The sequence below is a fragment of the Ixodes scapularis genome, unplaced genomic scaffold (assembly GCF_016920785.2).
Source record: "Ixodes scapularis isolate PalLabHiFi unplaced genomic scaffold, ASM1692078v2 PGA_scaffold3__209_contigs__length_174095766, whole genome shotgun sequence".
Taxonomy (NCBI): Eukaryota; Metazoa; Arthropoda; class Arachnida; order Ixodida; family Ixodidae; genus Ixodes; species Ixodes scapularis.
This window is the reverse complement of record NW_024609868.1, coordinates 13,087,661-13,104,853: the sequence shown is the minus strand read 5'-3', so window position 1 is coordinate 13,104,853 and position 17,193 is coordinate 13,087,661. Positions and strand designations below refer to the sequence as shown.

The 17,193-nt window shown below is 42.2% G+C and overlaps 1 protein-coding gene across 1 annotated transcript; it reads left to right on the top strand.

Moving 5' to 3' along the window:
* Positions 1-998: 998 nt before the first annotated feature.
* LOC8040250 (cytochrome P450 4c3) lies at positions 999-15,977 on the top strand. Its single transcript, XM_029994683.4, has 11 exons — positions 999-1,400; positions 3,368-3,480; positions 3,630-3,709; positions 6,896-7,089; positions 7,167-7,236; positions 7,941-8,067; positions 12,724-12,915; positions 13,312-13,485; positions 13,596-13,662; positions 14,315-14,494; positions 15,814-15,977. The coding sequence occupies exons 1-11, from the start codon at positions 1,178-1,180 to the stop codon at positions 15,975-15,977; spliced, it is 1,584 nt and encodes a 527-aa protein (XP_029850543.2). The 5' UTR covers positions 999-1,177.
* The last annotated feature ends 1,216 nt before the right edge of the window (positions 15,978-17,193 follow it).

The following is a 17,193-nucleotide window of genomic DNA, read 5'->3' as shown; positions in this document are numbered from 1 at the left end:
TTCGTGCTTCGTTTCAGCTCGAGAAAAAGTTTGAATTTAATATATATCGTGTCTGCTTGCGATTGCGAGACTACCAAAGGACGCTGAGTGCAGAGCAAGGTGGAATGGGTCGGGCCCATGCTTACGAATAATAAATATCTGCCACGAGCTCACCTTGCTAGTGAGTACTTGCTCATGTATACTATGTCTCAATACGTATAGGACAAAACGTCGTTTTGTTTTATATTGGGACATAGCGTGGTTGTTTGGTTATCAACAATCCCTCACTCAAACCGAAAAGTTGGCTCGCAGGTCTGCCAGTGTGAGGACCAAGTCATACACTGCCCTCAAACCCCGAAACCTTCTTGGGTAACAATACAGATACCAAAAGCAATTGATGAAAAGGATGAATAAATGTAATGTTATTCTGATTCATAGAATAACAGCTCAAAGTGTTCGTAAACAGAAAAAAAGAACAGCATATATTCTCGAGTAGACTGTCTAAACTATTATACATTGCAATGTAGTACACGTGGAAAAGCACTCCAGTTTTTTGACAATTCCGATCCTGATAAAAGCAAATATTATTATTTTTTTTAATGGAAAGACAGTTCCCCGCACGTTTTAATAAAACTAGGCAACAATCGGTTTCTCAACCAATCTTGTGACCACCTGTACTTCAATCTCTTGGACAACCTCGCAATCGTTTGCGAAAGTGACATATTCCCTATTTCATCCGACCAGTATTAACGTTAGAAAAAAATGACAAAGTTGCGTTGAGACAAGAATTATCCCTCAAAATGCGTTAATGCTGAAGTAAACAAGGCCCGTTCAACACCGAAGAAAGCAGGAAGAATGGGCTTATTACATTACCATAAATACTATTCACGGCCACCGAACGCCCTTCCTCGAAACGGAACTCTGCGCAGATTCGGTACGCGTCGTAACTATACAAAAAAAAAAAAAAAAAAAAAAAAAGAAAGACAGAAGAAGAAGAAAGAGGGCGACCGGATTGATGAGATAAAAACCGGTACATGGCGTAGCGGAGTGGCGTTTTCCTTATCCGCCGACAGCTAACAAGAGAGTACACGCAGCTGCAGTTCAGAGTATATTTTGGACATACAAAATTTGACCGAACTTCTTACATTCCGGAACATTGACGCTGGAAAACGTACTTGCCCTGTCCGAAGAACACGCGATGCAAGAATGGCTCCAGCTACTTTTCGTCGTCGTGGGGTTGTGTCTTTTCGGTGGAGTGGTTTTGGTGGTTGGCCTCCTAGGAGCTTTACACGCCGCGCGGCTGGCAACTTGGAAGCACTTGAAGAAGGTTCCCGGACCCAACGAAGACATCCCACTGCGTTGGGTCGTAATGGAACATCTTAGAGCGGAACAACGGAAACCAATGGTGCCTTACAACGCTTGTAAGTATACATTTTTGGGTAGCTTTGGAATTAGCATCACCTAAGTGCCTGCGTTGTAACTTTAGTCACTGACGGCTTAAGGAACGCAATGCGTGGCAACTGCCGACCATCTTCCTTACACCCCCGCATCCAGTGATATTGCGGAATTGGCCGATAAGGACGCTGAAGGATTAATCATGAAGCAAGAAGCGTGAACATTAAGAAGCCGCACCCTTTTGTTCTAATCGTTCAGTGACTACAACTGCTACGACCAGTGCACGACCAATGTCTGCACTGTTTCATGGGCGCGGCCATGTTTGTTTACGCGACGTAATGACACAGAAGCGGGGCTGCGCTTTTTGCAAGACACCATTTTCTTAGAAATCCTCGCACATATTGTAGTGCAAGAACGTCGTCAGAAAAGCATAGTCACGAAGCTCCAAGAACAACATCGATGCAAAGGGTGCTGTAAAAAGCACAAATATTGTTTCATACGCAGCCCCTCTCTTCACAAGAGCCTACGTTTGGGATTATTTCCTATTTTTATCGTTGGGGCCTAGGATTTCCGACTCTTTTATGCTACATTGTCACGGTTAGCCTAGGGTGCCTCAATGTCCTTCTGTTTAGGGTGATGCCACCCTTTGTAGTACCACATGCCGACAGCACGCGCTCACGGGAAAAATACAAAGAAATCGACGAAAACAAAATGTCGCCATAGCACAGTCAGCGCCACAAGCGTGTGCAGGGATACGCTCTTTCACGCGCTTCTGAACAAAAAATAAAAATAAACGTGTGTGACAAAATGGCGAGATGCCACCACCCTAAGCAGAGCGCACATGAAGGCACCCTAGGTTAGCCTATAACATCCGCAGTGCTCCAACTCCAAAGGCTTGATAAATGGGCTAGTTGGTATTTGAATGAACATCTAAACGGCGCACACATAGAGAGAAGAGAGGAGATACAGGAAAGAAGCGCTACTCACAACTCTATTTACTGAGGTGTTCTTTTACGATGTTCTTCCTTCTCTACATCTCTGTAAATATGGTTGCGAGTAGCGCCCTCTTTCCTCTATCTCCTCTCTTCGCTCTACGTGTGCTCTAATACCATTTAGATGCTCCAACTCCGTCAAAGCACTCGACGACGAAGGGCGTGGTATCTGTTTCGACACCGCTCTCGGCGATAAAAGCCTCCGCCTTACGCAAGCGTACACGCCCGCCGATAACAAACGTATGAACAATTTCTTTTTAGACCTACCTAGGCGTCAACTATCTTGTGCTACGTCATCAATGCCTAGCGTAGCTTCTGCATAACTCTGTTAAAGATAGTTGCGGAAGATAGAGTCAACTACTTCCACAGCAGTGCAAGGCTGCGGCGCTGTGGACGTCCCGCTGGCCTTGGAAATGTAGCACGAAATAGTTGACATAGACGTTTGGTCGTCCCGATTGAGGATATTGATGAGTTGAGCAGTTGAGGCCATGGCGCACCAAATGGTATACGGGCCGTTCGTCGAAAGACAATATGTGATAGGGCAACTCGTAGCAGGGCTAATCGTCACATAGGGCAATTCGTCATAGGGCGATTCGTCACTGAGACAACTCGTCGAAAAACCGGAGATAATGTTTGAAGATCTTGTTGTCCGCTTACTAGTTTTATATTAGCGTGCGGTCGCTTTTGTTATTCAGCTTCTTTGTAGTGTCTGTCCTCTTTAGAAAGTTTAGTCTTTTGTTTCTTTTAGATGGGGAATTGCAGCATTGGGGACGTTAGGAAGAATCTCAAGAATTTGTCGTCAACTTTCAACTCCCTGTTGCTTGCTATTTTTATTTAAGTCTCTAGTTCGATCTCGACTGGAGTTTGCCTCAGTCATTTGGAATTATTGAATCTGCCGCTAGAATTAGCTATTGAAAATGTGCAAAAACGAATGGAATGGTATTTATTTCTATAACGCTCTTGCGCTATTTTTTTTTTTTTTCTCTCTGTATGCTCTACAGCAGTACTTCAAACTCGATACGCCCTCTGTAAGCTGTTCCAAGCTCATGGGATCTGTAGATTTTATTTAGGAACTCTAGCATCAGTTCTGATATTCAAAGCGGACCACATTGAGGTGAGTAAATACATGTATCCCTTTGCAATAAATTCTATGCACTTAGTTTTAATTTCCTGGTTGCTCTTGTTCCTAGCGTGCGCGTTTGTATGCCACTAACTGTAACGAAAAAAAAATGTATTAATTTTTTCAACCGTTGAAATTTTCAGACAGTTATGTCCAACACCCTGACTAAGGCACCACAATATGCACTCTTGCACTCCTGGCTTGGCACTGGACTATTGACAAGGTATGCTCATAAGACCAGCCATTTGTTAAGCGTTTTAATGTAGTCGCGACTTTCAAACCAGAGGTTAGGCTTATGATCGCAGGTCTGGCTAAAAATTTGAATTCTAAGGAACCTGCCGCGATTCACAGGAATATTTCAAGCGTAGTCACTGGCGTGTTCGACCCTATTCTTGTTTTGCTTCGCTATGCTTATCATATGGAAAAGTACTTCAGTAAACAATATAAAGAAGCTCGCGGGATTAGTTTATATCGGCGACCTCAAATATTTGAACGTACATGTGAAGCTTGGCACGGTGGTCATATTCATCGCGCGGTCGCAGAGACCGACTTCTAAATATTTTCTTATATAAACCGAATTGTTTAATCCTGAACTTAGTTCAAAAGGCAACTCTGCTCACTTTCGGGATTTTGGGGGATCTCACATCAAAAAGGCGCTAATAAAAGGCACTACATCATTTGCCTGGCGAAAACTTTGAGATATTTTGTGAAATCTTACTTTAAGCATGTTAAACCGAAACCGAAACTTCGCCTCCGTCGGTCAACATTGGCCTTGGGCCGCCAAACACACGACTACCTTGGTACGAGCGGTCATGTGATTCTCTACGCGACGACGGGGGGGATATGGGCGGGCCACCATCGGGGCGGGCGTGTGCAAGGCGCAAATGTCGTCTGCAACGCAGCCTTCCCCACGTTTTGGTGTCTATACGATATCCGACGACGTCTGCACAACTGCGGCATCAGTCTGCGCTCGTAGTGTGAACGAAACTCCAAGATACAATAATCACAGGCGGTGAGGCAACGAGACGACGAGTACGGCCGTTCGCTCGGGAAGGCTCGTAAGGCTGGGCGTGTTATTCATTGGGATGATTAGACAGTTTGATGAATTCTGCCTTTCTTAATTAATCTGGTTGTGGGATACGATGTTGTTAATTCCGTTACGCCTCTCTTTAACTTTCTTTTTAAATGGCTTGATATATTTTAAATGCTTGCCTTCGACCAATTCTATTTAACAAAGAGCGGCAAAAAAGACATGCCGCACAAATTCAAGATAACCATTTCATTGGAATTCACGACATGTTATACTCTTTGTAATCAACACCAAGCTATGGGTAAATTTGATTTGGTCTCGGGTCTGTCTATTTTGGAAGACTGCCATGATTGAAAACGTCCGTGACGTCGTCGGTCCGACGTTGTCCGCAGCGAACGCAGCGTACGCTCAACGACGGAGTTGCGCGTTCATCCCCGTAGCGCCGTCTTTCCTGCACGACATGTTGATTCAGCTCCTCACGTGACTGAATTCGGCGAATAGCGGCGCCGCGCGTTCGAGGCGCGCGGCGCGCTCAAAAGCATGGGGAACGTACTCCGGGGCCGGGTGCAACGTCTACATTCATACACAGCATTTGATCTGGCTCCTCACGTGATCGCATCTCGGCGAATAGCGGCGAGGCGGCATTCGGAAAACAGACGTGCAACTATGGCTCTCGTAGGGAGCCTATACATAGGGTTGTTCGTTTTCGGGTTTTATATTTTTTCTAAATTCGGGGGCTAAAAATCGGGTGCTATTTTTCAGGCTGATAATCGGGGAGAAATCGGGATTTTTGAGGAAACATTCCGAAATTCGGGTTTTTTCGGGTTAAATATACAAATGTACTCAATAATACACTCTTTTCTTTTCTTTTTTTTTTTTTTGTTATTGGAGGGTATTAAGAGCTGTTTAAGGCTAACGCGTTAAAGTTAGGGACGTGTTTCAAGCTGGTAATCGGGGGGAACTTCAGGGTTTTCCAGCTTCGATTGCCGTCGGTCGCTTCAAGGGAAGCCGCCCACGGAATCCTCCTCTTTCTCAGGTGTCAACAAGAATCCCGACCGTTCGAGGGACGGTTGTCTTCGACCAGATATTTTGCTATGAAATAAACTTGTCAAGTTTTCCCGATCTGTTTAAGTGACTGACTGGCTCGGACGTTATTCGTGAGAAAGGTTGGACACCAGCGAGATGGCCATGTATACCCGAGAGACTCCGTGGGGCGTCGACACCTCACCGGTCGAAGGGGGATGGATTGCTAGTGCATTTCACAAGCTAAGTGCAGCAGGGCCGAAGCTACGTGGCGTGCCGAGGCGGTTCCACCTGCACAGCGGGGGGCGGAAATGTCCCTCCGAGGCCCAACGCCTATTGTTGCTTTTCCTCAGCCGGCCTCTGTAGAATGTCACGGTGAGTTAGGCGCGCTCGTTGGGCGGTTGGTTGAGAGACGTGTAGCGTCCACAGTGCTGCACGCAGCTTGCGAAATGAACTATACGTCACTGTTGTCCCGAGGTAGGGTAGCTAGCGTGTGTGCACCGCAAACTCGTGCGGCGTAAAAATAAATAGGTTGGTTATGGGGTTTTGGAATTCGGGGGGATTCTCCTGAAACATGTTCGGGGTGTAAAAATCGGGTAAAATCGGGTTTTACCCGAAAGCGAACAACCCTACCTATACAGAACTCTAGAATAAAAGAGCTTTTGGTGTCCCCAGCGGCACAGTGGCTCAGGGAGCAGCTCCTTCCTTTTTTGTTTGCTCTTGGGCATGTGAAGAAGCGTTCCCAAACTCGAGCTCTTGGCCTTGACCGTGTCACGACAGGTTTCCAGCTATTCCTATTTTTCGTCGTCTGACATCCCGTGAGCAATGAATTTTTAGTACGCAGCTCTAACTTACGAGCCCGTTCTCGTGTTTCGCGGCGTCGGCGTAACCTAACCGCGCTAAATTTAGCAGGAACATTGACGTCACGTGACCTTAAGACCAATTCAATTAGCCGCTGAAATCAATACCCCGCTAAATTTAGCGGGGAATAGAATTTGTGTTGAGGTCACGCGACGTCAATTTTCCCGCTAAATCTAGCAAAACTCAAACTTTAAGCTTTTTTCCTCTTTTTTTTTTTTTTTGAGCGACCGCAGGTATTGATTATGGCATCCCATGTAGGTATAGTCCGTGACAGGTCAAGAACGAAGTGGAAGCTCCTCCCACCTCTTTCCACTTTAGCAGAGCGAACTATGGAGGGGAGACGACCTTCCCTCCAGCATTTGCTCTGCTAGAAGGAAAGAGGTGGGAGGTGACTCGCTTCGTTCTTGATCCAACAGTTCAAACCTCAACTTTAAGTGCATACAGAATGCTAATTTACTTGAGTATACGGAACGCCGTCTTATTATTATTTTTCAGCACCGGACCAAAGTGGAAAAAGAGGCGACGCATGCTCACTCCTGCGTTCCACTTTCGAATCCTCGACGATTTCGTTCATACCATCAATGAGCATTCCAGAAAAATGGTGGCCAAGATCTCAAAGCTTCGCGAAGAATCTGAGTGGCTCGATGTGGTGCCTCTGTCAACGTCGTGTACGCTTGGCGTATTGCTGGGTATGTGTGTGTGTTTTTTTTTTTTTTTTTTTTAACATAACACGGCTTGCTGGAGGTGTTTTGTATGTTTCTTACAGAAACAGTTATGGGGGTGAGCGGGAGTCAAGAGAAAGAGTGCTGCGAGGACTACGTAAAGGCTATCAATGTGTGAGCTGCTTTAATGTTTTTTTTTTCTATTTTGCTTTAAATTTCTATTTGTGTAGCCTAAACGGAGAGTGCAGACACATGTTAGTACGTAAATAATGCACAAATTCTCGGCGCAAGCCTCGCTTTTTTTTTTTTTTTTTTTTCTCTCTTCCTGGGAGAACAAATTTCGAGGTTGTTCATATTGTGTGTATATGTGGTTCTTTGTGTCGAGTGCATAATCGGAGGGTGAACTACTCTTTGTTTTTTCAAGAAAAAGACCGTAACTTGATTACTAGTCAAATAAATTGGTGTGATTGTGTGCCCTACCCTATGAATCAAAATAATACTACAACTTATGCTGAAAGGAAATAAAAGTTACCAAAGGGTTGAGCTCAAGTTAAGTTAACACAAAGCGCAAAAAAAAAAAGTATTTTAAGTTTTTCTACCATGCAAGGATAACTACAGGAAGTGTATTACAAAAATTATATTGTACGGCACTCGATTAACAACTATATGGGTTGCGCTAATAAAAAAAAAAGTTCTCTCTTTTTTTCTTTTTTATTTTGAGGAGGCGGGGAGGTGGGTATCCAAATCATTCCCAGGTTAATTTAGTACGTCTCTCTTCCGTCGAACCGTGATAAAATTTAAAAAAACAATTAGCACGCTTTATAGTTTCTCCTTTCACTACGAGTATAAAAACAAACTGTAAAACTTTTTTTTTTCAGCTTAACGAACGAGATTTCCGTTAGGATACAGAGTCCATGGCTATACCCAGATTTTACGTTTTACCGAACTGATAATGGCCGGCGGTATAAAGATGGCGTTGCCGCGGTACACGCGTTCAGCACCAAGGTAACGCAATGTTGGGTTATTTCTCTTTGCTTAGAATCGTTTATTTTTTATTTGCTCGTTTTCACAGGGTGCATACTGTACCAAGATATGTTGCATCTCGAAGAGATCGTGAATATACTTCCGGGATGAGATACGGCGGTGGTGTACTTATAGCTTGCAGGCAATCTTTGAACGCACATAGACGTCACGATCTAGAAACTTATCAAGAATCTGCCTGGGTGGAGATAACTTCCGCTGATGGGTTCAACATTCTTATCGGATCATATTATTTTCCCCTGCCTCAGATTCTGCTATCTTTATAGACCACTTCCATTTCCTGGAAAACAGTATCGATATGGCTGACTATCGCGTACAAATTTACGGAGATTTTAACCTGCCAAAGGTGGACTGGCCTCCCGGTATAATTAACAGTGCAAGCTCATTCACGCGTCAAAAAGTGTCCTGCTTGTTCAACTTTATCAATTTTAATGATTTTACGCAGCAGAACACGTTTGCGAACTGTTCCGGTAATATTCTGTATCTAGTTTAATCTAACTTTCATGTCGCGGAAGTGGCTCGCATAAATGATCCGCTGGTAAATGCTGATGCTTACCACCCTCCGCTCCCAATCTCGTTTTCAATGTCGTTAAGGGTGATACCACTTTGCTGCGTGCTCAGATATACGTACGATCTCGGTGATTATTTTGGGTTTTTTAAAATATTTTAAGAAATATGATTGGAGCATTATTTTACAAAATTCGGATGTTGATTTAATGGCGGACGGTCTTAGATCAGTAGTCAATAAAGCAAATGGATAAGTATATTCCTAGGCACCTTCAACGCCCCGAGAAGTATCCAAAATGGTTCTCTAAGGATCTACGACATTATTTAAGGTTAAAATTGTGTTATCATAGATTGTGTAAAAAGAAGAAACTCGACTTCTGGTATGAAAAGTATAGCATACGCCGTGAACTATCAAAGAAGCTCTTCGTTCATGACCAGTATATACATCATAGGCAAGTGGAGCTACCCGAAGAATTCTGGCGCTTTGTAAAAAAGCATATCAGGAAGCAGTCGGGCAATTTAACGCTGCGCAGTGAATCTGGTGTTCACATGTCCCCAAAATCTGTTTGCGAGCAGTTTCCACATTATTTTACTTCATGTTTTTCTAGTGTCAACACCAGTTCGCCTGTGACATGTAGGTCTGATGACTATTTTCCTCTTACGAGAATTACAGTCGACGAGGTGCTTTCGGCTATTGGAAAACAAATTTCTAAACTATCGACCGGCTGCGATGGTATTTACAATTTTATTGTGAAGGGCTGCAGCGAAATTTTCGCTCCTGTTTTTGAGAAGTTGTTTAACTTGTCGCTACAAACAGGTGTATTTCCATAAAACTGGAAATCTTCAATTATTGTCCCAATTTTAAAATCTGGTAATTCTAGTGACGTCAGCAATTATTGTCCAATATCTATTTTTAATGCATTTTCAAAAGTATTGGAGAAGGTGATGTACAACCGCCTATATCATTATTTTAAACAAAAGGTAGTTTCTATACCACGGGCGGCGGAGAAAAGCTCACCGGAGATAAGCTCACCGGAGATAAACTCACCGGAGAAAAGCTCACCGCGAAACCGGCATATGCGGAGAAAAGCTCACCGGCCTTTGATCGGATGCGGAGAAAAACTCGCCGATTTTCTTTTTTAACTTAGAGTATTCTGTGTCAAACGTGTCAATTTAACACAATTCGCATTCGTCACTTCATTAAAAATATATCCTCTTTTTGTAATATTCTTGAAGTTCATTGGGCATAATTACTAATTCCTCAGAAATTAGTAATCACCCATTCTGTATATTATTGAAGCCGCAAGTATAAAATCAGAACATTGCACACCGGTAAAAAATACAACAATTTATATACAGCTGAAAGTGCGCCGGCTGTAGCTCTGTCAGATAAAGAGGTTTGTACTTTTAGAGCTAATATGAGTAGTGATGTGTGAACCGTTTCAGCTCCAAATATTCGATAGTGCTTAGTAGATAAGTAGGTGTTTGCTGATGTAATCAGTGTCGGCTACGCTGTTTTCCTTCTGTTAATTTCACTTACAAACTTTAGTTACGTGAACAGCTTCGTCCTGTCGTGTTTGTGGACTTCACTCCGTCGCCGTCGTTTGAGCGGTTTTCAACATGTATAACGTTTACCAACTCGCCCAATTCGCTAATTTGCAGAAGACTACACTCTCAGAAAAAAAGGTGTATTATTACACCCCTTGTCCCATATAATACACCCCAAAACTTCAATTCGACGTACAGCGCCCCATAATCGAACAGGCGGCCCCAAAGTTTATGAGGGGCTTGATAGCCGTGTGGTACAACTTATTAAGATAGCTGATGTACGTATTATTGACTACAAAAAAGGTTATCGGAGTTTTCTTGGCCATACTGCAAAAGCTCTGTGTTTTCTTTCTTTGGTCTTTGATACGTACTTTAGCAATTTAATAAGTTATATCGCACCGTTATCAAGCCCCTGGTAAAATTTTGTGCCGTCTGTTCAACTATAGGGCGCTGTACGTCGAAATGAAGTTTTGGGGTGTATTATATGGGACAAAAGGGTGTAAGGTGGTACCCTTTTTTTTTAGAGTGTAATTCTTATATAGGTCACGAGAAAAAACGTGCCAGTGTGCAGCTCTGAAGGTCATGAATGGCTCGTCGTAGAAGGGCAAAATCACACAAAGGCAACGTGTGGAAACACCAGCACGAACGGCTACAAACGTGCATGTCCGTAGAAGAAAAAGTCTCGACTTCCTACTGACTGTTTTATCCAGTTTTCAAAGGTTAACAAAAGCTTCAAAGAGAATTTCAGGCACCGCGTTATTGCGCATGCACTTTCGGATTTTCGGGATTTAGAACTTTGATTTTTAGGTTTTAGGCAGGCATTATTACGTTTTCGAACTTTTTCCTGTTCTTCAAGTTTATAAAAGTTTTCAGTTCGGCTTTCGTTGCCTACAGATTAAGCCACAGAAAACACTCGCCCGCAATTATTAAATTGGAGGCAATATACACAATAAGCTTAACAAATATTACAAAAAAGAGACTTTCTTTTCTACAAAGCTGACGAATTTTAATGATAATAAATTGATATATGTTACGCATGATCCAACAGCCTCCATATAAAATGAAGAAAAAAAATCGGTGAGCTTTTCTTCGCATACTCTCAATGGACGGTGAGCTTTTCTCCGCATCCGCCGGTTTCGCGGTGAGCTTTTCTCCGGTGAGCTTATCTCCGGTGAGCTTTTCTCCGGGATTCCTATACCACATGGGTTTTTAGCAGGGAGATTCGTTAAAACAAATTTATGCACATTTCTTAATTATTTTATGCCAATTGTTCAGAGCCGGGGTCAGCTAGATGCAGTATATTTGGATATGTTCAAAGCCTTTGACAAGTTCAATCATCCATTGTTATTGAAGAAACTTGGGAACTATGGGCTTGGTCCTGAATATATTACCTGGTCCAGGAGTTATCTACATGAAAGACAGAACTGTGTTAGAATTTCTGGCTTCTTGTCACAACCTTTCATGTCTATTTCGGGTGTACCTCAGGGCTCGAATCTTGGTCCGCTGTTTATTATTTTTATAAATGATTTACTGACCTTTGTGAAACACTCGCAGGTGCTCATGTTTGCAGACGACGTTAAACTGTTTCGGCAGGTCAAAATTATCACTGACTGTGCTTCGCTGCAAGAAGATGTCTATTCAGTACAAAGATGGTGTATTCTGAACAATTTAGTTTTGAACCCCCGCAAAACCCAAGTGATGTCTTTGTCCAGAAAGCGTAGCACATTATCTTACATGTACTGTATGGGAAATGAAACTATAAGTCGGACCACAATAGTTAAAGATCTAGGGGTGTTTGTGGATGATCGCCTTTCTTTTGATTCTCACATAAACTCCATTGTTAGCCAGAGTCTGCGCATGTTGGGAATAATGGCCCGCCTAAACTAGACCATTTAGCACTCATCATTGTCTTTTGCGACTGTTCAGTACTCATGCACGCTGTAGACTTGAATTTGCAGCCGTTATTTCGAACGCTATCTCTAGTACAGCGAGTGAAAAAAATTGAACATATGCAAAAACGATTTGTGCGGATTGTTTATGACAAATATTTTGGTCGCAAATGTTATTTTGAATATAATTTAATTTTATCCAAACTAAAACTGGGCACTCTGCATAACAGGAGATCTGTCCGGGATGTTAAGTTTTTGCGCAGGTTGGTCCATGGGTTCATAGACAGTCCTGCACTTCTTGCTTCTTTACACTTCCGCATTCCCTTCAGTGCAAACTCTAGAAATCTCAGTTTTTTACCTAGATATTCATGGCAACTTGTCACCGATATCACGAATTCAACATGTTTTTGACACGAAGTTCTGCAATGTTGATATTTGTTGTACAAAACTGCCTCTTGTTTGCACAATGTTGCTCTGAAATTGCCTAAACTGTTTGCATGTGTATTAATGTAAACCATATGTATAAGTTTTTAAGCATGTGGATAATTTGAAGCATGGATATTTGTGATGACTATGTATTTTATGTTTCATGCTTTACCGCAAAGGCCTTTGAGTTGTGGTTAAGCACGCGAAAAAAAACATTGAATTGATTGAATTGAATCTCATTATCTCACAGATAATACAAAAACGAAGAAGAGAGATGCTTGACGAGAGAAAAAAAGCCTCTAAAACAGCTGCAGCTGAACATGGGTCCCCGAAGAAAAGGCTCCTCACCTTTTTGGATATCTTGCTGAACCACAGTCTCGACGTCGACGAGTCGTTTACTGACGAAGATATCGGGGAAGAAGTCGATACGTTTATGTTTGCGGTATTCTTCACTATTTCCTATCACGGCTGCGCAGAGTGTTTTTTCGATTTCTTGTAACTGCTTAATATTACAGAGTGTCCAACTGCTCAATCGGGGTTACATGAACTATGGGACGCGTTTGCGATACGAGCTGCAAGGACGTGACGATCGTGTTGGTCGTCTGCGCGGGCATCTTCGCCCTTCCGCCTGCTTTCCTCCTTGCCACCCAAAAATGTAGCGCATGCGCACTAATGACCAATATCCGCCGGAACTGTCCACCATTAAATTGCAAATGCTCCTCATGGTTCGAGATGGACCAGCTCTCTACCTAGGATCTTGGAAATTAGAATACACCCTGCACGCAATGCACAGACCATGCATGTATAGGGCTCTAAGGGCTTTTTCCATTGTCTATAGGGTCATGACACAACTGCTATGGCGATTGCCTGGAACTGCTATCTAATAGCCCTGCACCCTGACGTTCAAAAGAAAGTTCAAGAAGAATTAGATATGGTACTCGGTGAACACAAGACCGAAGGCATTTCGACGGAGAACTTGAAAGAACTGAAATACCTGGAGTGCGTCGTAAAGGTATATGTTCGTTTTGCTGTCAAATTCCATGATTTGTTACGCTTTTGGATCCTTTTAAAATAAAAAAAAATTAAACGAAGTTTTAGTGATTATTTACATCGAAAATGCAGGAAAGTCAAAGGCTGTGTCCCTCTGTGCCGATGATCGGAAGGACTGTGACGAAGTCGTTCACGTTAGGTAAATAAATATTCATGTTTTTCTTAATTATTTTCTGTTATCTGAAAAGCACTAAATGAGCAATGTACACGTTTGTTTAACATATTATAAGAAATAAACTTAGACACCGAATCCACGCCGTATAATTGCGCCTTCGCCAATTTAGAAGAAAACAAAACTACTTTTTATGAAAAGCTTAGGTGTGCCTTTTATTGTCTCACTCGTCTCGCACCATTTCACTCTAGTTTCTGTTTTTGTTCAGTGTTGGGTACTTTTCGTTTTTCTTTTCGAAGAATACAAATACTGTGCATTCTTTTTGGATCACTGAGTATACAGTTATAAACGCACGGAGTCCATGGTATTGTAAAGCAGCTACCTCTGGTCAACGAAAGACAAAATGCATTTTAAGATCCGAGCTCATTTTCTTGTTATATTATTATTATGAGCGTGTTATCGCTGCTACTTTGTTTGTGCTTTACGTTCTTATTTAAACGCCTCGCTTGACGATATTACTAAATTTATTATATGCAACCGCTCTGGCTTATTCCTAGTGTTTAAAATTCCTAAATGCTGCCAATATCTGTATAAACGGCAAAACTAAATTTTTCGTCTTGATTAGTTCATATTTGGCGCATTTTCTTTATTTATTTTGTCTTGTTTTGTTTTTGTTTAGGGAATTATGTGGTACCTGAAGGAACTTCAGTGGAAATCTTTATTTACGGGCTCCACAGAGATCCCGAAGTATTTCCAGACCCCGAGGTGTTTGACCCAGATCGTTTTCTGCTAGAGAACTGCGCTTCTCGTCATCCTTTCGCATTTATACCGTTTTCAGCGGGTTCAAGAAACTGCATCGGTAAGAACGATCTCTGATTGCGCGCAAACTTGCTAAAAACTGCCGCCATGTTTTTTGTTTTTTTTTTTGTTGTTTTTCTGTTGACGGATGTTTTTTGTTTTTTTTTTGAGGAATGCAAAGCACATGTCGCAGGAATGCTTTTGTTGGTCACAAAAAAAAAAAAAAGAAAAGTCCCACACACTCAAACAATACCTTGCTTATTTTCAATCAGTCTATGCAGTTGTCGCATGTTCTTTGACTTTTAAATGGGAACGTGCATACACGTTCTATGAAAATAGCAAAAAAATCATGTGCAATATTTTTTTTAATTATTTTTCTTGTGTACAGCGAACAAAACTAATGTTTTTAGACTTTAGAGAGTGACACTTTTTTTAAATTTAGAAATAGCTTGGTTTGTGAACGAAACAGGAAAGAGATTTAAGCCTACTGATAACGGATATTACTTTTCTCTGACGAACGGTTTTCAGTTGAAAACTGAATGGATCTTCACACTGCATATATTTCCACCTTATTCAGCAGCTATGCCGTACGGCTTTAAATGCGGACAAGGGTATGAGCGGAACAAGTGTTCTTTGTGTCGCAAAGCCTCCCCAAGCAAGAGTAGACATACTTTGAAGAATGTTGCTTGTGGTCTTAAAACAACCTAGGCAACGCCACCATAGAAACGCCAACGTAAAAAAACAAACAAACAAAAAAACGATATTTTTAAGAATGTGTTTGGCATAGGAGGAGGAGGAGGGGCTGAATGGGGAGTGCTTTTATGTTGTTTGCTGCTTCTGTCCGTGCTCCGCCTTCGGGAGACGCGGAGTGCTGGACGCTGTGACAACCCTTCAGAGATGCTATTATCAGACATCGTCTGGATAGACCGCATGAGGCTCTGATGAGTTTATTAACATCATCTTGGGCCACGGGACCGAACTTTCTGTGGCGTGCGCAACTGGAAAACGCGAGCTGTGGCAGAAACTGCGACTGGAGCATGTGTAACGATGAAACTGGCAGCGGAGCACCAAAAAAAAAAAAGATAGCAGCGTGGTTTTGCCGGACCATCCTAGCAGGTGGACAAGAAGGTTGGTCAGACTTAAAGTGCTAGATAATAAATAATATTGGTTTGTTTACATGGGCCACTTGCACGTCATCCATTTACAAATGTAGTACTCAGTACTCACGGATACGCTTTGAGAGCATGGTCACGTGTCACAAGCTAGACAGTTGATTTTGTTTCCGTTCTAGTGACCAACATGTAGGCACCACTGCGTGCTCGGTTCAGGATCAGTAGTACTTGTCCCTTGAATGACGACGTAATTATTTTTTTTTTTCAGGTCAAAGGTTTGGCAGCATGGAAGTGAAAATAACAATTGCACACATATTTAAAAATTTCACCGTGAAGCCCTTCGATCAACGTGACAAGCTTCTGCTTTCTTCCGAGTTGGTCTTGAGATCGGTTGATGGACTAAGGCTCAAATTTACACATCGTGAGGTGTGACGCCTCAGTGCTCATCCTGGGGCACATTATAGGTTGTAACATAGAATGGCAGTGATGAACCATTTGTGTTGTTTTCTAGAAGTTGCCTTGTAAAAAAGCAGGATTTGTGGAGATTCACTCATTGAACTACGAATAAAAAATTACCTAAAATTATCACAATACATATATAAATATACAGACTTGTTTCTCGTTGTAAAATATACTGTGAACAAACCATTTAACAAATCAACGCATGATCCTTTCAGGCTGTATTCTTTGTCTAGGTCTATGTCCATTAGTATGCAAGGCCTTTACTTGGTTCAGCACTGCGAAAATAGACGCAAGCACCCTGAAGTTCTATGTACTATATGAATTGTACGTGTACTCTTGGTCAGTAAATGTCCGAACACAGCAGTTCCGCACCTTCTTTCTGGGTAGAGGGCCGGATTATCCAGTGTTTGAGAAGTTGAAATGAACCGGGCCCTCCTAGAAAAAGGACCTCCGACCCCGACATGAAAAACAAAAATGACGGCCATCGTAATTTGGGCCGCAAAACTAAGCTCAGTGTCAGCAAGAGATTAATTATATAATGACAACAAACAGACATTATCAATTGAGGTAATGGGTATCTCCAGGCATAAAAAAATGTTTATTATTACGGTCTTCAAGCTGCTATTGTATTAGAAACCATGGGGTGGAAGACCGTGTGTGCAATTACTTTAACTGTTCTTGAATAATACTCGAAAAAGGCGATCGGACGAGCATGCCATTGCGCGCCGTAGCTGTGGGTTTAGTTGAAAGGTAAAACAAATCCGACTTCTCGCGCACGTGACAACTCGAAGTCTGGCATCCTTCGATAAGCACACCTACTATTTACCATTTGTCTGCGCGGAAGCTCTCAAGTCACGGAAAAGAGAATGCATGGTCATCTTTGACTCCACTCTATACTCCCTCAGATTTATCGGATAGTTTTAATGAATTGACCGTTTTCACCTGTTTTTGTAAACTAATTACGCCTGAGTTTATTGATAGCGAAATTCAAAGCTCCTTTTAAAGCATTTATTACAACAAATACGACCGGTTGCGGATAGAGGCCCATCAACGTGTGGTATGCACACCTTGTAATGCCGCTGTTTAACCAAAAAAAAGTGCACACAAATCAAATCGGTTAGTTAACACGAGAATACGCACAAGCACCCGTAATGTTTTATACAAGGAGATTAATTTTAATTTAAAC